This window comes from Vanellus vanellus, assembly GCF_965231255.1.
Source record: "Vanellus vanellus genome assembly, chromosome: 16".
Taxonomy (NCBI): domain Eukaryota; kingdom Metazoa; phylum Chordata; class Aves; order Charadriiformes; family Charadriidae; genus Vanellus; species Vanellus vanellus.
Window position 1 is genome coordinate 1,638,325 of NC_138921.1, and position 21,623 is coordinate 1,659,947.

Below are 21,623 nucleotides of genomic sequence, written 5' to 3' on the forward strand. Positions count from 1 at the left end.
CTGCCCACGAAATGCCCCGTTGGGCCGAGCTTGGGGGGTGCAGAGCATCTCCCTGGCTCTGTAGCTCACAGATACCCCGAGAGGAGCTGATAGGGAGCGGCTGAGCCCCTTTTTTACTCTGTTGAACGGTTTACAGAGACAGCGGTGCTGGGAAACCAGATCCGCTCACCCCGGGGAGGGGACGGAGTAATTACACCCCCACCCCCCCCGAGCCGGCGTTGGGGGCTGCTGTGCGAGCAGAACATATTGCTCTCAGGTTTGGCCTCGGCTTTTGCAGCTCCCGGCATGATTTGATTGATAGGGAAGGTATAAATTCCCTCTCTCCAGGCGCCGGCAGCTGCTGGTATGTCACGTCCTGAGCTTATTTCTGTACCCATCACGCCTTTATCTGATATTGATGTTGCTGCAGAAATGCTAATGGGCGGCGCTGGGCTGTATAACTCGGCTGGAAATAGCACGAAGAAGAGACAAACTCATCTCTCTGACTCGGAGGATGTCAGGCACTGGTTTAAGAAGAGACGAAATACAATCAGTTCAGCCCCCAAGCCCCTGGAACACGCTCTTTCCCCTTTACCCAGCAACGGAAAGACCCCGAACACAGCTCCAGGGCTCCAGTTCATGCTTTGCTGGGCTACCTCCACTCCAGCCAGTGCCGCAATAACCCCCAGTCGCCTCCCGCTGTCTTACAACTCTCCCAAGCTCACCAGGGCTCATGGGTTTGGGGGACATTTTTGGAAAGCAGCTCTGCAGAGAGGGACCTGGGAGTCCTGGGGGACAACAAGTTGTCCGTGAGCCAACAATGCGTCCTTGTGGCCAACAGGGCCAATGCTCTCCTGGGGGGCATCAAGAAGAGGTGTGGCCAGCAGGTCGAGGGAGGTCATCCTCCCCCTCTGCTCTGCTCTGGGGAGGCCACAGCTGGAGCACTGTGTCCAGTTCGGGGCTCCCCGGGTCAAGAGAGACAAGGAACTGCTGGAGAGGGTCCAGCAAAGGGCTACGAAGACGATGAAGGGAATGGAGCACCTCTGTTATGAGGAAAGGCTGAGTGCCCCGGGGCTGTTGAGCCTGGAGAAGAGAAGGCTGAGAGGGGATCTCATCAATGCTTATCGATATCTAAAGGGCGGGTGGCAAGAGGATGGGGCCAGACTCTTTCCAGTGGTTCCCAGCGCCAGGACAAGGGGCAATGGCACAAACTGGAACACGGGAAATTCCATCTCAACATAAGGAAAAACTTCTTTGCTGTGAGGGCGGCAGAGCACTGGCACAGGCTGCCCAGAGAGGCGGTGGAGTCTCCTTCCCTGGAGAGATTCCAAACCCGCCTGGACGCGTTCCTGTCCAACCTGCTCTGGGTGACCCCGCTCTGGCAGGGGGGTGGACTGGATGAGCTCCAGAGGTCCCTTCCAACCCTGACCAGTCTGGGATTCTGTGAAATGGATTCCTTGTGAAGTCGCCTGGTCCCATCCATGCCACTCACTGGGCTGGTGAAGACCCGCTAGAGAACCGGCACCCTGGGAAGGGCTGCTGTGCTCTGAAAAACAGAGCTGTAGTTTTGGGGGAGCTTTGGTGGGAGTTTTCGTTTGGATACACGAGGCACAGGGTTATTTATCTGCAAGAATTCAATGCACATCCCACTCACCGTCTGTGGCAGCCTGTGCAAGGGGGGGTTCCTCCAGACAGACCCCCACCAGCAAACCCTCTCCTGAGCACCCCCAGGCAGCCTTCACCCCACGGAGCAAACCCAGCAGCACCCAGCGGTGCTGTAAATTGTCCCCCATGGCACCTCCTTCACTAAAAGGAAAATAAAAGAACTCCAGGTCTGTGGGGTGAAAGACCGCCCTGCCACACTGTCGGTGCAGGGGGGACTGGTGTCTGAGCCTCGTGTCCCCAAGATGCACACTGAGGAAAGAGCGATGAGCAACAAAGTCTCTTCTTCCAGCTCCTGGGTGAAACACTTGAATCCTCAGGGATTCACAGAATCACAGAATCCCAGACTGGTCAGGGTGGGAAGGGCCCTCCGGAGCTCCCCCAGTCCCACCCCCCGCCAGAGCAGGGGCACCTCCAGCAGAGGCACAGGACACGTCCAGGCGGGTTTGGAATGGCTCCAGAGTGGGAGACTCCCCCCCTCTCTGGGCAGCTGTGCCAGTGCTCTGCCGCCCCCACAGGAGAGAAGTCCCTCCTCAGGTTGAGATGGAACTTCCTATGGTCAAGTTTTTTCCCGTTCCTTCTTGTCTTGCCACTGGGCACCACTGAACAAAGACTGTTCCCATCCCCCCGGCACCCTCCCTTTAAGGATTGATAAGCATTGATAAGGTCCACCCTCAGTCTTCTCTTCTCCAGACTGAAAAGCCCCAAGTCCCTCAGCCTTTCCTCATAAGAAAGATGCTCCAGTCCCCCCATCATCTTCGTAGCCCTTTGCTGGACCCTCTCCAGCAGTTCCCTGTCCTTCTTGACCCGGGGAGCCCAGAACTGGACACAGTGCTCCAGATGTGGCCTCCCCAGGGCAGAGCAGAGGGGGAGGATGACCTCCTTCAACCTGCTGGCCACACTCTGCTTGATGACCCCAGGATGCCATCGGCCTTCTTAGCCACCGGGTTGTCAACCAACACCCCCAGGTCCTTCTCCGTCGGGCAGATTTCCAGCCATTCTCCTAATACGTTGACATTGTATTTCCACGTAGGGTAATGTTTGTAACTTTTCTGTCTCCGCAGGTATCCCAGATCCCTCCTTGCCTCTGCACCAGCCGGATTTGTGAAGGACACATGGGCAATGTCCCCTGAGCTCCAGCTCGTGCTGGCACCCGTGCGAGCAAGCTGCCAGGGCGGCTCCAGGGCTCTCCACGACCAGCGCAGGAGAAGGGATCAGTCCCCAAGAAAAGAGCCAACCTGATTCAAGTAGTCCTTACGGTAACGGCCACGTCAAAGCCATTTGCCACAAAGCGACCGGCGCTACAGCTCCGTGCCGCCAAGGACAACCTCCTCCTGCCCGCCTGGACCAGCTGCCCGGCTGTGCGGGCTCTCTGGCGGCCGGCAGATGATTTCAAGAGGCAAATAAATTGCAGGGAAAACCATATGGCTTAGAGTCAGCAGATCTGAGCAGCGGGGACACATAGGCGCTGCGGAGAAGAGCGAGATGGCTTCCGAGGGCTCTGCCAGTGCAAAAGCCATTCCCCCAGGACAAACTCCTGTCCCGCTCGGGGCTGCTGTGCTACCACAGCACCTGGAGCCGCAATCCAAATCCTTCGCACAGCCGAGAGCCGTGCCCAAGCTTAGCCCTCAACGCCGGCACGATGGCAGCACCCCCTCCGCCAGCGCTCGGCGCCTGGGACACGCGCACTTACAGGCATGGGGATCTTGGAGAGCTCTTTGCCGATGCAGTTTTTCATGATGCTCCAGAGGTTAAGGCTGTAGTTGGGTTTGTCGGGAATGCGAGTCCGTCTCCTTTTCTTCGGCAGGAGATCTTTGCAAGTGGACTCATTGTAGCTGCTTTGATTGGAGCTTTCAAAGACCTGCGGAAGCAACAGAAGAAAGGTAGGTAGGTCTACGCCAGACTCATCCAGCACGATCCAACCAGACCCAGCAGCTCCCGGCAGAAGCAACCACAGCTCAGGAGACATCGTGTGCACTAGAGGTCTGTTCTCCTGGGCTCCTGGATGGTGAGGCCCTCCAACAACCTCCTCCTCTCCTGCTCCTCTCCCCTGGTTTCATCCCACCGGGACCGTCCCTCCCGCTCTGCCCCGCCAACTCACGCTGTCCTCCAGGTTCCAGTCCTCAGGGTGGCCCTCGCTGGCCCCACTCAGGTTGCTGCCCGAACGCCTGCAGGGAAGAGAGTACCGGCTGGTAAACACACAGGAAGAGCAGAGAAGGGGAGAGAAGAGCCACGGTTGGTGCAGCACAGCCACCATCACCCGGGGCATCTCCCTGCACCACCCCAGGGTGCTGCCAGGAAGGCAAGAAGGTGACGGAGGGCGGGCGTTGGGAGGGGATGCTCGGCGCAGGGTGTCCCAGCCTGGGCGCCGAGAGCCTCTGCACTTGCCAGCGAGCCCAGCGCTGTGACCACGGTTGAGATCATAGGTGCCTCCAGCCCAGACAGGCGCCCAAGGAGGTGTGAGAGCAGGTCAAGGCAGATGAAGGCAAGGTACTCCCCGCTACTGCCCGATGCTCCAAGGGATGTCCCTCCAAGGGATGTCCCTCCAAGGGATGTCCCTCCAAGTCCCTACCCAGGCTCCCCTCCAGCCCACATCAGCTGCTGGGGCAGATTTAGCTTTACCGCAGCATGGGCTTGATGTCTGTCCTTCCTCCCCTGCTTTGCTACAGCCGGAGCCATCCTCAGCCTCGTTCGCTCCGGGGCTGTGAGAGCAGAGAGCAGCCTGTTTGTTGGGGGACAGGCACGCAGAGTAACCCCAGGGGAGAGGATGCTGCCCCTCAAGCCCAAGCTCAGCACCGGGGAAACCGTCTCTCCCCTGCTCTTCCCGCACTCGCAGCAGGTTTCGCCGGGCTGCACCGCGCGACGGGTGGCCCTGGGACGGGGGCTCGTACCTGTGGTGCTTGGGGTCTGCGGTTACAGTGATAAAAGCTGGGGCATCCTCCATGGCATCAAAATACTCCGTCTCTTCATCTTCATCACTGGCCTCTCCTTTGGCAGACTGCACACTCCCTGGTGGCGCAAAGGGTTTGAGATGCTCAGGTGCTGCCGGTCCCCAGAGCCCACCCTCCTCCCACTGTGTCCCCGCCAACTCCGTCTCCCTTTACAGCTTGTCCCTCTCCTCTCCAACCCTCTCCACGATCAGAGGATGCCGGATTGATTTCCAGCTCCCTAAAAAAACAACAGAAGGTGCCCCGGCAACTCGTGTCCTGCTCCCCAGTCCGGGCACACGAGGCTTTCCCTGCCGTGCTGGGGAGCACCTCTAAAAATGCCACCCACGCGCCATGCCAGGCGCACGCCCAACCGCGTCTACCGTGGCTGCTGCTCCAGCACCGCCTAGTCTGCCGGGAAATCCACTCTGGATTAAAGCCGAAAAAAAAAAAAAAAAACCATCCCCAAAGTCCCGTGTTTTAGGTGATGCTCAGAAAGATTTCCCAGTCCTCGGCATTTCCAGCCCCGCACCTACAAACAGTTCTCTTCCCTGCTGCAGCGGGAGAGATCGCTACGAAGGCGGGAGCAGACATTAATTGTGGTGACTTCCGAGCCGCGGTGCGGCTGGCCGGGCTCCTGCCCTGTGCCCCGAGCGCAGCCTCACCGCGGGCGTCACCGCTCGGCCACAAAACCACGGCTCCAGCAGCCCGCACGGAGCAGGGCACGTGGCAGAGCTGACCACCTCTCTCGGGGCCGCTGGGCCGTACTGCTGCTCCGGCAAGGGGGGATGCCGTGGGAAGCTGGCACACGGAGGGACCGGGATGGCCACCCTGGCTCTGGCCACCTCGCCGCAGCATCCTATCCGAGCCGGATGCTTCCTGGCAGCGTTCGGCACTCTCCTTCCCTGCAGCGCTCCCACGCTCCGCCGGAGGAGCAGGGTCACTCCTGGCGATGGGATTGGGCTGGATTTGTGGCTGTCCCTACAGCGATTTGCCCCCTGCTGTCCCCAACCGCACCACAGAATCATTGAGGTTGGAAAAGACCTTTAAGATAGAGTCCAACCATTAAGCGAACACGGCCAAGTCCCACTTAACCATGTCGCAAAGCGCCACGTCAATATATCTTTTAAATACCCCCAGGGACAGTGACTCCACCACGTCCCTGGGCAGCCTGTTCCACTGCTTGACAACTCTTTCGGTGAAGAAATTGTTCCTAATATCCATCCTAAACCTCCCCTGGCACAACTTGAGGCCGTTTCCTCGAGGCCATACAAGAACGAGCGCGGTGCCTGGCACTGCCATCACCCCCTGCAACGGCCGCTGCTCTCTCCCTTGAGTCTATATATCCTTTAAAAATAAGACAAGGCACTATTTGCAGTTTTTGGTTACCGGGCTGTAACTAATGCCTCCCGCAGGGAAGGAGATTTGGCATGAATGTGCGAAGCTGTTAAGATTTTATTGCCCAGTAACTCTTGCAAACAAGCAAACGAGCCCCAGCCGGGCCACCAGCACCCTGCGCAGCCGTGAACTCGGCAGTGCCCGGGGACCCCGGGCTCCCTCTAAGCGCCACGGATGCCCTCCAGCAGCCAGAGACATCCCCGCCGGTGAGGGTTAAGGCTACCAAAATAGTCTGGAATAACGTGAGCAAGGTGGGGGGGACAGCTCTCTCCCGCATCCCTACCTTGGGGACACCCAAGTCCCCCAGTAAGGACAATTAGGGACAATTATGGCATAATAGGGTCCATTATAAAAAAAAAAAAACCAAAACGTACAAGGCATTGCCTTGTGAGTCCTTCCCATCCCTGCCGACTCGCTGGGAGCAACCGAGCAGAAAGCCCCCGTCCATCCCAGGGTGTCCCGTGGGGCTCTGCCTCCGTTAACGGCACCCAGCCCCGGTCCTGCCGCCCGGCCCGCCGGCGCTCACCCTTGGCGGTGCTGGTGATGCCGGTGCTGCTGGAGGAAAGGCCGGGGGCTCCGCGGCAGGCTCGCTCCAAGCTGTTGTGCTGCTTGGCTAACTGCTCGATGGTCTCCTCCAGCCGGATCCGCTGCTCCCGCTCATACTGCAGCGCCCGCTGCCATTTTCGGCTGTGAGTTTCGGCTAAGTCCAGGAAATCGCGGCAAGCCTGGAGGGGGAGGAAGGGAGACGTCAGCACCCGGCACGGCCCTCGCAGCCCAGGAGCTCATCACGGAGCCAACGCTGGCACGCGGTGACTCCAGAGCTGACTCCCCACTGCTGCCCCTCCTCCCGTCGCAGGACCCTGGTTGTAAAAAATGCAGTTCCAGAGCTTCGCGCAATCCCCCGTATCCACCGAGTTAAGGACAGCTCAACTCTTGACCGTCCAAACCTTGAGGAGATGGCTGCAATATGGGCAACTGCCCTCAGTCCACAATGTCTTCGTGACGTCCCACCTCCCCCAGCAGCCGGGACCACCACGTCCCAGTCCCACAGCCCGTTCCTGTCCCCAGCCCCATCTCAGATCTCGAGGTGCCACCTCCACCCCCAGTCCTGCAGACGAGGAGATGACAGACAGGATGACGGCCCCCAGGGTGACGGTCCCCAGGGTGACAGCCACAGATGGGGGAGGATGCTCAAGCCCAGGAGCTGGCGAGCCCTTTGCTCCAAGGAAGCAGAGAGGGAGGATGCCCAGCTCCTCCCTGGAGCCGCACAGCCCAGCGGGCAGCAGAGGGCCTGACCCCCCATAACACATTCACCATGGCCAAAAGCCCTCTCCTCTCCACGACGGGCCCTGGGGAGCCACCAGCTGCGGGGCCGCATGCGGACATGCCGGGCACAAGGGCAGAAGGGCTCACGGGATGCACCTTGTGGGATGCACAGCCTCCCCGTCCTGTGCCACCACGGCCACCACCCCCTGGGCTAAGAGGAGAACCCCTTGGTAGCATTACACAGAATCCCAGACTGGTCAGGGCTGGAAGGGCCCTCTAGACCTTCCCCAGTGCCACCCCCCGCCAGAGCAGGGGCACCTCCAGCAGTGGCACAGGACACATCCAGGCGGGTTTGGAATGGCTCCAGAGTGGGAGACTCCCCCCCCTCTCTGGGCAGCTGTGCCAGTGCTCTGCCACCCTCAAAGCAAAGAAGGTCCTCCTCAGGTTGAGATGGAACTTCCTACGGTCAAGTTTGTGCCTGTTCCCTCTTGCCCTCTCACTGGGCACCACTGAACCCGCCGCCGCAGCGCCCCTCAGCATCTCCCATCCCCGGGGGCATCAGATGCCCAGCGGGAGATTTCCCAGCACGGGACGTCCGTTCGGGGACGGGACGCTGCCAGCTCCCCCGAGCTGCCTGTCTATTGTCCGGCGAGCGAGACAGCCAACCCTCAGAGCTCTATTTTTAGGTTATTTTTTTCGATGAGACCCAAACAACCGAGTCCCCCTCGGCTTCGCCGCTTCCGTTGCGGTGAGCCCCCCGTGAAGCCGAGGGCAGAGGCAGGGGCTGCTCCTCCTCCTCCTTCCCCCGAATCTCTGCAAGGTGGGACGCGCTAAACAACTTCTTGGGTTTAGAAGTAGGAAAATGCGCATTTTTACGGGGATTTTGCAGGATATTCGGAGGCAGGCTGGCGATGTGCAGGCAAATGAACTGTTGCTCGTGCTTCGGCAAGCTCCAGCTCATCGCCACACCAAGGGAGGTCCCTCTTTAGATAAACGCTGGCCTGAAAAACTCAAAACTGTTCAAAAGGACTAAAACCAGAGAGTTTTGAACGCGCAACAGACTTCTAACCATCCCCACCACCCAGTTATTTTCTTTTTTTTCCCATCTACTTGGATTTCACGTGGGATTTATTCAGCTCTTGGCAGCTTACTCTGAATTTTGCCTGCAGGTGGCACCTGAATCCCTATTCAGGTATCTCCCGGTCAAGGAACAGGTTCAGGGCTTCAGCTTCTATGACCCGGCCCCATTTTACCAGGATTTGTCCAAAAAAAAAAAAAAGCTCCGATGCATCAGCTCTTCACCAAACCTCTCCTTTTGGATAGGAGCAGCATTTCAGTCTCCTCCCGGGAAAGAAGTTTTTCCTTTAATCACAGCAGAAACGAATCCCCCGGGAAGTGACACAAAGGTTTTCATATTTTAGGGTGAAGAAGCACGAAGCGGAGGGAACGAGTATCCCGTGTTAAGGAAGAAAAGCGCAGGGGGTGGGCAGGAGCGCCTTGGGTGATGTCCCGAACACTGCCACGTCCCCCGGGAGCTCACCTCCGTCCCCAGCCTCACCTCGAGAAGCATCCCCGTTGCGGGAAGAGGCAGGAACCAAACTCGGATCAGATAAACGAAGGACAAACACAATGAGTTTGGGTCCGTCTTTTGAAAAAAAAAAAAAAAAAAAAAAATCAGTGTAACCCATCATATTTAAACAGCTTTTGCTTTGTATTCGTCTCTGCTCTCTCCTGCTTCCGTGGAAGACGCTGACCCTGCGGTTGTGTTATCTCCATCCCCGCTCGCCCCCGCCTGCTCGCTCCCCATCTACAGGCGCGTTCCTGCAGCACCAGTCCCAGCACCAAACTGGCCAGGATGAATTTAAACCCACAGACCACATGCTTTTCCAAACCTGCTGGCTTTTTTTTTTCCAGTGCAGACGGGTATACACCAGTGTCCCGAGGGCGAGCTCCACCACGCATCGGTCTTCAGCGTCATTACGGCTCTTTAACGAGACGCGATCCCTCGCGGTTTCGCTAGGCTGAAACAATTCAGCCGAAAAATGTTTGCAAGCGGGTTTGTCCTACGGCGTCAGCTTCTCGGCCTCTCCATTTCCAGTGGTGGCCAGCAGTGATGCTGGGAAGCAACTCAGCGGTGCTGCCCCGGGGAAGGAGACACCCACCTGCCCGAGCGCAGTGAATATTCCCCCCGGGAGCAGCGCGTCACGATGGAATTAAGGCTGTACCGGCAACCGCGAGAGCGACAAAACCCTCCGCACACCCTCAGCACCACACAAGCTGTGAGACCCTGCTCGGAGCTTGGCCGTTCCTCCGACTGCAGGCAGGGAGGCGTCAGGGTGCCGTCCCCCCCAAATTCCGAGCTGTGCTCCCACCCCACTCCTCCCCAACCCCGTGGGGACCACCTCCCGTGAGCCACGGACCCCGGGGGTGGACACGGGGAGAAGTGAGACCACACCGCCCATCGCCAGGGCGCTTCGCGCCGCGTTTTCACCTCCGTCTGCGGAAACAACTCATCTCCTCTCCCCACCCCGAAAAGCCCCGTTGGCGGCCACCCACGGCCACAAAGCCCACGGGGCAGACCCTGACCTGATGCCTTCACACCCAGCTTCAAGCTGAAGCCTCCTGCCAGTTAAAACTACCCCGTGCCCCAAGCCGGCACGCCGGCTTCTTTTATTACGCTGATGCATTGCGATAAGAGGATGAAACCACAAGGGCAAGTAATGAGATAGCGGCCGTGACCTTCCCAGCCCAGCAAAGCTCATTATCCGCTCCGAAGGTCCCTCTCCGCAGGCAGCGGGCGCAGAAATACCCATTTTGGCACAGCTGGCTGGCACCGAGGATGGAAACTGCCAGCTCAGGGCGTTGAGCGCTTTAAAACGATGCGCTAGGAGATGACCTGTAATTATGCTGTTGCAATTAAACACAGTTCGTAAGGTATAACGGTAAATTAGGGGAAAAGGAGGTAATTACAGAGGAGCCAGGCGAAGGCAGCCCTCCAGCGCGTGGCCAGGGAGCCGTGGGACGCAGAGGAGAAATTGCTCCATCAGTTGACAGAAATCAACGTCCTCAATAAAAATTAGAGCAGATGAAACCTCGGGTCCTCCCGTCCCGAGGCCGCAGAGCTTCACTGAGGATTCACGCCGGTTCCCAAATGGGCATCTGCACCAAGAGGCTTCATTTACAGCCACATACCAAAAATCCACGTGACGGAGAAGCAGCCGTGGGCGTTGCAGACTTTCTCCGCAGAGCGTGGGGAGGTTTTGAGAAGATGACCGGGATGGTCATCTCCCGGCCCCAGACCCCACCGGAGACAGCGGTACCTCCACACAGAAGGTCGGGATGATGCTCATCCCCGGCAGCATCCCGCAACTTGCATCCGTGCGGATTTAGGGGCCAGCCGGGGTACGCACAGGGTACATTCCCTGTTCTGGAAAGGCCGTCGAGGCACCTTTCCGCAGCCTATTCCTCTGCAATTCCGGCGCCGGATCCAAACCGCCGCTCTCACCAAGCGCCCGCATCACCCCGGGCGAGCGGCACGTTCGCTCGCTGGAAGAGAAGCGATGCCGAGGGTGGGAACAGCAGAAGGTCCTGCGCGAAAGACGCCCCAAGCCCAGCTCCCCAGCTGCCAGCAGCGGCCAAGAAAAATAAAGCGATTAATTTGGGTTTGTATCTTCCACAGCCAGCGAGCGCGGAGTTGCGCAGGGATGCTCGCCGGGGGCGAGAGCAGCACTGAACAGGGCTCAGGGTGTATTTTTCCACTGTCGTCTCTATCCACAGAGCTCATCCCTGAGCCAAAACGTGCCCCACACACCCCCAGCGTGGAGCAGGGGCAGCACCAACCCCGGAGCTCCCCGGGGCCGAGTAGCTCAGCCACGGGCATCTCCCCCGGGGAGGTCGGTATCGAAGGGAAAAGAATCCCAGCCTTTATCTCGAGCTCGGCTGTCTGGTTTTCCTCAACCCCCACGGCTGCTTGCGTGGTCTCCGAGGAGGCAGATCTCAGCCCACGATGTCTCAGCCCCATCTCGGCTCCATCCCGGCTCATCGCAGGGACCCGCAGCCCCTTCGGCGGCTCAAACCAACCCCCTCCCCCCTTGGCCGAGGCTGTTTTGGCCGTCCCCACCTTCGCTGACGCCTTGGCAGGCGTCGCGCTACGGCGTTTGCCGGGAGCGAGGAGCCGTGCCGACCTTTCCCCGAGACAAAGAACTGTCAAAACGCGGCCACAGTCCGACATCCCCCGAGGTGGCGGCCGCCCCGGTTAATTAAAACGCCGCTGGCCACTGCCTTCCACCGAAGGACATGACCCGACTTACGTCTGGTTGCAGCCGCCAAAGCCCAGAGAGCTGCACCTTCCCCTTGGAGAGACCTTCTTCTTCATCTTCCAGTGAAACCCTTCGCACTGCATTGTCCCCATCCCCCACCGAGACGGACGCACCGCACCGGAGCCGGCACGGCACTGCTGCTCGGCGTGGGGAAGGACGCTGGCAAGGCCAGTTCGCCGCTCCCGCAGGGAACGAATCCAGAAGGAAACTGTCCACAAGGCTCCTCTGGGACCGGTCCACCAGGCTGGGATGGCTTCGCCATCGGTGACGTTCATCACCGAGATGCTTCTTCCAGCTGGTTGAGCACCACCAGCTCCCAGGACTGTCTGGCACCGCCACAGAGCAAGAAAATGTGGGCAGGAAAACAGTCTTGGAGGAGAGGGGAGTGAAGGCAAGCGGGAGCCGGGGTTGGAAAGGGGATGTCCTGCCTGGTGGTGTGGGTTTGGGGGATGGTGGTGAGATCCCGAGCAGCAACTAGCCGTGGGGGGAATGGAGGAAGGAAGAGCGGTGCTCACTGAGCCCAACCGCCGTGGCGGGATGCAGCTGGATGGTGGGATGCTCTCTGCACCCAGAAGCTGAGACTGGTGGCAGGAGAAGCGCCAGAGCCGCTGCTTCAAAGCCCAGATCCTCCCACCAGCGACCCCAGCGCGGGATTCACAGCACCGCACGCACAGGATCAGGCCCACGGGTGACACCAGCGTGCTCCCAGCCAGCACGAGAGGCTCACTAAACACCCGCTCTAGGGTTTTCCGAAATTAAAACCCTTTTAGATATGACGACGCAACCCATAATATAGGCACAAACACGTCCACGGAGCTTCTCCACCAGCTCAGCTCTCGCAAGGACGTAAAGCCGAGAAGAACGCTCTGCTGGGCCACCTCTCCGCAGATACGCTGACACAGCAAAGCCAGCCAACCTCTGCGGAGCCGCGCACGCTGTCGGGAGCGGTGCCCGCACCACGGCAAGGAAGCGGGAGACGGGGAGTTGGATGTTTGCAAGTAAAGACTGGAAATCCACTCTCCGTCGAGCGGCACGGGGGGCTCAGGCACTGCCTTGGTGCCGGGTGCGAGCAAAACGGGGAGCATCTTCCCATCCCTGCACGACTCACCTACATCTTCAGCCACTGCCACCGCAAAAGCTCTTTGCGACGCAGCCGCCGGGAAGCCCTGATACGGCACCGGCACGGCGGGGGTCCGTCCTCGCCAACGGGGACCCCCTGGAGGGCACCAAGAGCCGTGAGACTCCTGGGGGACCCCAACCCCGAGGGGTTGTCTCTTCCCAGGGCCGGAGAGAAGAGGCGGAGGTGCAGGTCAGAGCGGCTCTTTCCTCGCAGGAGATGAAGGGCGGGAGGTGCTGTGCACAGGGACACGCAGCTCTCACTGCCGTCACTGCCCCAACCGCACCGGCGGTGCCCCGGGACCCCCGTCGGTGCTCCAGCCTCGAGCGATGCTGCAGCACCTCGACCCGCTGGGGCAGCCAAGGGGGACCGGCTGCTGCAGGCGATGGCGTGACAAGGTCCTGGGACAAGGAGATCAATCCCTTCACGCCCCCGTTCCGCCGAGTCCTGACCTTGGACCATGCTGGGATGAATCCCGGCTCCGCTCCCCTCCCGTGCCACTGACCCTGCCGCAACGGCTCAGCCGGCGCACAGGATTTGGGCTGAAAACACCCAGAAGCTGCTCACGAGCTGTGCTCACGCTCGTCATCCCCACTGCCTTCTCCTGTTTTGGGAGAAGCCGGGGGCCGAAGGGCCGGGGAGCCGTCTGCATCCCCCCCCAGCTCCCACCTTACCTCAAAGAGGGACTGGGAGCGCCCGGGCAGAGCCTGGACCTTCTGCTTCACTGCTCACACGCATCACCTCGTCCCCAAAGGTGACGGCTCTCGCAAACCAGCCGGGATGAAGGTGGGCAGGGGTTTTTCCACAGCAGCGATCCTCGCCCCGCAGAGCCGGCACCGCCGGAGGAGGCAGCCGAGGAGCAGAGGGATGGTCCCCACCAGTGAGCTCCCGCCAGTGACACCACGGGGATGCGATCGGCTGCCACGGACCAGTCCTGGCACGGATTAAGTTGAGGGCAGGGGACACAAACGCAGCCGAAACTCCCAGCACCCCAGCTCATTCATTTCGTTAATCCCCCCCCGGCGTTTCAGAGGTGAAAACAATTGCAGACGCCGAGCCAGGAGCAACGCCTCGAAATCCAGCTTATAAAACCCTTACGGAGCGTCGGCTAAATTTAGTTACAGCTGAACCTGATCTGGGTTGTAAGCAAGACACAGCCACAAATCCACGCTACGCCGGCGCAGGGACACGGACCGTCCTCCCAGAGGTCAGCGGGCAAGAGGCTCCTCGATGAAGGGACGGGCAAATGAGAGGTTTTGGGACGAAAGCACGCGAAAAGCGATTCCCCAGTGATGTCGAGGCTAAGCGCATCCCACGTCCCCCCGAGCCATCGCCGCCGCCACGCAGCTGCTGCGGTTTAGCAGCGCCTGGATGCACGTGGGGCTCAGGCAGCGCCGACGTTTGCGCCGGTGCCGCGCTATGGGGCTGCTCCTACCCCAGCGCAGGTGGGCAGGGATGGGGCACACGGTTTTTGGGGGAGCCACCCGCTAACGCCCCGGAGAGGGGTCCATCACGAGCGCAGTCGGCTGTTCTCAGTGCCTCCTGGAGAAAAAAGGCAATTTCTCCCTCCCATCCTACCCCGCCTGCGTGAACTTCATCCGCCGCCCTCCCCGAAGGTCCCTCCGTGAGTGACCCTCCAGCAAGGAGGAGGAGAGGGAGCAGCAGAGGATGCCGTGCCCGTCCCCACGCCGCATCCCAAACCTTGCTGGGAGCCTGGCTTTAATCCTCCGGCACCCACCCGCTGCCTCCCCACGTACAGAGGGGATGGCGGGGCGCAGGAGGTGGCCCAACGTGTCCCAGCTTTTGCTGGATGGAGTCAGGGATGGAGAGCAGCGGCCAAGATGCTCTCCTGCTCCACAAGCAAGCTCGTTTCAAAATAATTAAGGCGGCGGCAAGGCTAAGGTGCAGGGTTGCTTAGTCACCCCTGAACGTCCAACGCAAGCTCCATCCATCTGTAGGATGGGCACAAGGTCCCGGAGAAGCCCAGAGTTACCTACGAGCGGGTGGCAGGAGGGACGGAGGTGGCTTCTCCTCCTCCGTGGCTGGAACAAGTGATTGTAGCAGCTCCTACTCCAGCGCTGGACGGTGGGGCTGTAAATCACCGTCAAGACAAGGAGGCACAGCCAAAATGGTCAAAAGAGCGCTTTTTTGTGGAACAGCACCACTGAGGTTCCTGCAAATTCCCGTGGAGGAAGAGGCAAGGTGTCACTAAGACCCTGCCGGGGAGGAGGAGGCGAGACGTGGTGCCACCAGCTCCGTGGTCTGTCCCTGCGCCCAGCAGCCACTGCTGCCACGGGCCAATTTAACACCTTTCACATATTTGTCACGGCAAATATACCAGATTTCACAGCTTGTCGCAGCCTAATAGGAACATCGTTAACAGCCCGCGGATTATTTATGCAGTTGAAAACGGTCACCCGAGGTCACCCGCGTCCGGCCAAGGTGGTGGTGTCACACACCCGCGGGCATCTCTGCAGAGCGGCAGCGCTCCCGGTTCCTCAATGGGAGTGAACAGTCAATATTACACACAAAGAACCCAGAGATGACGTTAATTAGCTTGAAAATGTAAATGATCGCATCAGGTCGTGCCAGATTTCTGCCCACGGTCTGAACCGTGGGGGATGACAACCTCTCGGGAAGCCCTAGCAAGGCTGAGCATTTCACCACCTCCAACGCGATGCTGATGGAGCACACTCAAACCTGCATCCCACCTGCCCCGAGCATCCCGGAGGAACAGCCCTGCGAATCTCAACCTTCGAGGAGGAAAAAACCTACCGGGGAAGCGACGTCTCCTGCTCCTCAACCAGACCATTCCTTTGCCTGCGCGGGACAAGGACCACTTCATCGCTCAGGAGCGACACGGGAGAAGGCACCCGCCAGATGCGTTCAATCATCTCTTTTTCACCGGTGAATTATACAGCAAGAGCCATCGCTTCATTCATCAGGGGAGAGAGCGCCTCGGCGTTTTGCATGCACCGGGTGTCTCGGAGATAAGTGCTCCCTTCCTTCCTGGAGTCATCAAAAACCCCGGGACACATCTGCGCTGCTGCTCGCTGCAAAGCAGCCCCCCGAGGGAAGGGCGATTTCTGATCCTCTTTTTAGCTCCGAGCACATTCACACGGTGTCAGCATTCCGGGAGCACGGCACGGCATAAAAATTAGCGGTTCGGATTCAGAGCGGTGAGATACGCCGGAGCGTTCGCACCGAAAAAGGGTTAATTTGTCCTTCCCCACCGCCCCCGGAATACTCTTGAGCAGAAAGCAAAAGGGAAAAGACAAGGATGGAGCCAGCCCGAATCCCAAATCACCTCGCGCACACAGCTGGGTGGCAACGAGACGTGGTTTTGAGCGCAGTCATCCGCTGCGACAGCGATGGCACCCACAGCACGCCGGTGGCCCGAGGCCAGGCTGGCTGGACACCACCAGCGCAGGGAAACATCCAGATCAACACAGACTGCTTAAATAACGGCAAATCTGTTCCAAATCCTTGGAGTGACCCTCAGCCGGCTCAGGAGCATCCTGGCTGTCTGCAGCAGGAGGATGGAGGCGCACAGAGAGCTGCTCCTCCCTGGGGCAGGGCTGGGGGCAAGAGGAAAGCCTGAAAGAAGGTGGTGGGCTGAGCCTCGGCAGGTCACAACACCACAAAAAAAATCACAGAATCATAGAATGGTTTAGGTTGGAAGGGACCTTGAAGATCATCTCGTTCTACCCCCCCTGCCCTGGGCAGGGACACCTCCCACCAGCCCAGCTTGCTCCAAGCCCTGTCCAACCTGGCCTTGAACACCTCCAGGGATGGGACAGCCACAGCTTCTCGGGGCAACCTGCACCAGGGGCTCACCACCCTCACAAGAGAGAATTTCTTCCAAATATCTCATCTAAATCTCCCCTATTCCAGTTTGAAGCCATTCCCGCTTGTCCTACCACTACATGCCCTTGTAAAAAGTCCCTCTCTCGCTCTCCTGGAGCCCCTTTAGGGACTGGAAGGGTCTCTAAGGTCTCCCCAGAGCCTTCTCTTCTCCGGGCTGAACACCCCCAACTCTCTCAGCCTGTGGCTGAGGTGGCATTGTGTAAAAATCGGTGGGGACAGTAGGTATGGGTTCCACACCAAAAATCACCCTACTCCCTATTGCTTTTCTTTCCATACTTCCAAGTGTTACATTGGAAGCAGCTCTACGCCTGGGCAAAATGGGTGCTACAGAAAATCACGGAAAACCTCATTCATGCCCCAACAGGGAGTGGGAAGACACCAGAGCAGAGCAGCTCCCAGCCCACCTCTCTGTGACCTGCAGCACGCACTGCACACTGCCAACGTCAGCACCTCAGCAAGACCCCCAGCGCTCACCCAAGGTGCTCCCAACACCGCTGATGGTCTTCTTCCAGGTATTCCAGCAGCACCTGTTTCTCTATGGAGACTGTGGATTCCCTGAGAATTAAATGGAGACACCTGAGATGGAGATGCCTGAGATGGGACGCCTGAGATGGAGATGCATGTGATGGGATGCCTGAGATGGAGATGCCTGAGATGGGACGCCTGAGATGGGGACGCCTGAGATGGGGACGCCTGAGATGGGGACGCCTGAGATAGATGGGGACGCCTGAGATAGATAGGGACGCCTGAGATAGGGACGCCTGAGATAGGCATGCCTGAGATGGGACGCCTGAGATAGGGACGCCTGAGATGGGGACGCCTGAGATGGGGACGCCTGAGATGGGGACGCCTGAGATGGAGACGCCTGAGATAGGGACGCCTGAGATGGAGATGCATGTGATGGGATGCCTGAGATGGAGATGCATGTGATGGGATGCCTGAGATGGGGACGCCTGAGATGGGGACGCCTGAGATGGGGACGCCTGAGATGGGGACGCCTGAGATGGAGATGCATGTGATGGGATGCCTGAGATGGAGATGCATGTGATGGGATGCCTGAGATGGGGACGCCTGAGATGGGGACGCCTGAGATGGAGATGCATGTGATGGGATGCCTGAGATGGAGATGCATGTGATGGGATGCCTGAGATGGGGACGCCTGAGATGGGGACGCCTGAGACGGGGACGCCTGAGACGGGGACGCCTGAGACGGGGACGCCTGAGACGGGGACGCCTACGCTTGGGTGGGAGTCAGATCTGGTCTCACAGATATGCCTCTGGCAGTTTTATTAACTTAATTTAGGCCATCTGCCTAAATGCCACAAAGACACCAGTGTTCCCCCCACCAAGCACTGCTTAACCAACCAAGTCCACCTCGCCCGGGCTGTCGCTCCTCAAAAGGACCTCACCCCACGTCCAAAGCAGCAGAGACGGTCCCTGAGCAGCGCTGGCACGATGGCCAGGCTCTGCCTGCAGCGAGTGCCACCGCAGACGTGTAATCCGCCCCATGCAATAAAGAGAGGATTAGCATGAAACAGCGGCAAATCCGCCGTCCCGGCTGTGATAACGGGCTCTAATCCCGTTCCCACGCAGCCTTTAGGTGGGCAACCAAACCCGTCCCCACCGCATTCTCAGCACGGCGCAAGGAAACGTTCCTTGTGGCTCCGATAAGCGGAATAAGCCAACGCTGCCCACGGGTTTACAGAGCGAAGCCATGCCAGCTGGGAGATGCAGTCCGGGAAAGACGTGGGGTCTGGCGTCCAAAGCATCGCTCTCCAGCGGAAAAACCACCTAAGGCAGTTGCTGGATGCTTCAGCGTGTCAGCACCGCTGCCCCTTCCACCCCAAACCTCACCAAGTGGCACGCAGCAGCTTCGCCGGCCGTGCCGGAGGGTTCATCGTAGCGTGCCGAGGCTGAGCTGGGACTGGTACAGAAGATGCATGGGAAGAGCCGAGACCGTGTGCTGGAACCTTCTGCTACAGAGCAGGTAGCCCCAAAATCACGCCCTCGCAGCGTTTCACTGCTCTCCTTCGGCAGCACTCGTGTCTTCAGCTCTTCCTTTTGGTGCTCATAGAATCATAGAATGGTTTCGGTTGGAAAGGACCTTGAAGATCATCGAGTTCCAACCCCCCTGCCATAGGCAGGGACATCTCCCACTAGACCAGGTTGCCCAAGGTCACGTCCAGCCTGGCCTTGAACACCTCCAGGAATGGGGCCTCAACAACCTCTCTGGGCAACCTGTTCCAGTGCCTCACCACCCTCAGAGTGAAAAACTTCCTCCTAATGTTTAATCTAAACCTGCCCTCTTCCAGTTTAAAGCCATTCCCCCTCCTCCTATCACTACATGCCCCAGTAAAAAGTCCTTCCCCAGCTCTCCTGTAGGCCCCTTTAGGGACTGGAAGGCCGCAATAAAATCTCCCCGGAGCCTTCTCTTCTCCAGGCTGAACAGTCCCAACTCTTTCAGCCTCTCCTCATAGGAGAGGTGCTCCAGCCCTCGCATCATCCTCGTGGCTCTCCTCTGGACATGCTCCAGCAGGTCCATGTCCTTATGTTGGGGACTGCAGAGCTGGATGCAGTACTCCAGGTGGGGTCTCATGAGAGCAGAGTGGAGGGACAGAATCCCCCCCCCTCGCCCTGCTGGCCACACTTCTTCTGATGCAGCCCAGGATGCAGTTGGCCTTCTGGGCTGCGATCGCACATTGATGGCTCACGTTGAGCTTCTCGTCAATCAGCACCCCCAGGTCCTTCCTCCTCAGAGCTGCTCTCCAGCCATTCCCCACCCAGCCTGGAGTTGTGCTTGGGATTGCCCCGACCCAGTAGGGCCTCTCTGCTGCCATGTGTGCCAAAAATCACCTCCCCGGGAAGCTCCCAGCATCGGCTCTTCCGCCACGGGGAGGTATCTCCAGGCGACTGCTGCAGTTTCTTCCTTCCTCTTCACTTGCCCGAACCACCGAAAACCACCACAGCAGCACCAGGACCCTCGCGGGAGGGCGCAAAGCAAAAGAGCTGACACCACGAGCGCGGCCGGTCCCTGCTTTTGCCGCACGTGGAGGCTGAGAGAGCGCTGTCCCGCTAACGGCTCTCTCAAAGGAAGATTTAACGAGGCTCTCGCTGGTTTCTGCTTTTCTCGTCCGCCTGACGGAGCGAACTCCGGGCTGGAAGAGCATCTGTCCGCAACCGCATGGCGGTGGCAGGGAGCAGCTGGCATTGCCCACGGGCAGCTCCGACCCTGGGACCTGGAGGAATCCGCTTCGGTTTGTACCTCGGTGCCTTTGCAAACCGCTCCGCTGCAGGAGAGGTGCCGCAGCAGCAGTGGCTGCCGTTAGCGGCTCCTTCAGCAGCCAAAAACCCTCCTACTCGCCCAAAACACCCCTACTCCTTCATCGCCCCCATCCCACTCCTCTCCCAGCGCCATAACTCTTTCAGGGGTAAATCCGCAGGAGAGCAGTGCCACCATTTCAGTGCCCTCTCCTTTGACAGAGGCTGGAGAGAAGCCTCTCGGAGCAGGAGCGCGGGCGAGAGGCCAACACACTCCCTGTGAACCCCAGAAGGGATTAACCCCGCGACGCTTTGCTATTTGCGCCCCCCCCCCGCCCCCCCCCAGGTCCCCGTCCTGCCCCGAGGGGTGACAACCAGCAGGCACAGCCACGTGGCAGCGGCCGGAGGGTGACGCGAGGTCCGGGCAAGGCTCACCCGGTCACAGCGCCGCGGTTAACGTCAGCGGCCGTGCCCAGCCGGGCCGTCTCACGCTTCGACAGAGCCGCCAATTAACATCAGGTACCGCTGACGGCGCAAGCCCCGTCTGCGACGCGCTAAGCACACCGACACGCGGCCTCGCTGACCTGGGCGGAAACGCTCGGAGCTCTCCTCTGCAGCTGCAAGAAAAAAGTCACCGCGCTCAGCCAAAAAAACAGGAGGGCATCCTTGATGCTGGTGACAATGTGCCCCATCTTCTCACCGAGGCTCCCAGGGGAGCCCCAGGACAGAGTCGAAGCCTCCTGGGGGTCAGATGAACACAAGAAGGAGGAGGAGGAGGAGGAGAAGGAGAAGGAGAAAGAGCAAGAGTAGGAGGAGAAGGAGAAGGAGAAGGAGAAAGAGGAAGAGTAGGAGGAGGAGGAAGAAGAGAGAGGAGGAGGAGAAGAGGAGGAGGAGGAGGAGAGGAAGAGGAGGAGGAGGAGGAGAAGAGGAGGAGGAGGAGGAAGAGGAGGAGGAGGGAAAAGGAAGAGGAGGAGGAGGAGGGAGGAGGAGGAGGAGGAGGAGGAGGAGGAGGAGGAGAGGAGGAAGAGGAAGAGGAAGAAGAGGAGGAGGAGGAGGAGGAGAAAGAGGAAAGAAGAGGAGGAGGAGGAGGAGGAGAAAGAGGAAGAGGAGGAGGAGGAGGAGGAGGAAGAGGAGAAGAGGAGGAGGAGGAGGAGGAGGAAGAGGAAGAAGAGGAGGAGGAGGAGGAAGAAGAGGAAGAAGAGGAGGAGGAGGAGGAGGAAGAGGAGAAGAGGAGGAGGAGGAGGAGGAGGAGGAAGAGGAAGAAGAGAGGAGGAGGAGGAGGAGGAGGAAGAGGAAGAAGAGAGGAGGAGGAGGAGGAAGAGGAAGAAGAGGAGGAGGAGGAGGAGGGAGGAGGTGAAAGAGGAGGTGAAAGAGGAGGAGGAGGTGGCAGAGGAGGTGGTGGAGGAGATGGTGAAGAAGTGAGAAGCCCCAAGGCACGGAGAAGACAAAACTGCACAAGTTGTCTGCAGGAGCACCAGCCGAAAGCCACAGCTGGCCCAGATGCCCCACGGACACGCGTGAGGTCTGAGCACCCGCACGCATGACGTAATCTGGCTGGAAGGACACACAGGGCATGATGACGATGATGAGGGGAGCGGGAGGGAAGCACTGCCTGTCTGGACAGATCTCATCAGGGATACGCTCACCTCTAAATTAGAAAAGCAACGAAGGATGCCCCGGTGAAGGATGCCCCGGTGAAGGATGCCCCGGTGAAGGATGCCCCGGTGAAGGCTGCAGCAGCTCCGAGCGCAAGGGCTGAGCTCCGCATCTCCGCTCCCCTGGCCACAGGGGCAGGGACGGACCCCAGGGTGACACCCCTCACACCCCCCC

The 21,623-nt window shown here is 59.4% G+C and overlaps 1 protein-coding gene across 1 annotated transcript in view; it reads right to left on the reverse strand.

The window, feature by feature from the left end:
- OSBP2 (oxysterol binding protein 2) overlaps positions 1-21,623 on the reverse strand; it is a gene marked incomplete at its 5' end in the record, with an annotated part of 154,134 nt that overhangs the window by 9,803 nt on the left and 122,708 nt on the right. Inside the window, 4 exons of the mRNA XM_082491425.1 lie at positions 3,335-3,502; positions 3,743-3,809; positions 4,533-4,650; positions 6,493-6,691. Coding sequence (XP_082347551.1) covers positions 3,335-3,502; positions 3,743-3,809; positions 4,533-4,650; positions 6,493-6,691 — 552 coding nt within the window. The remainder of the gene's footprint in view (positions 1-3,334; positions 3,503-3,742; positions 3,810-4,532; positions 4,651-6,492; positions 6,692-21,623) is intronic.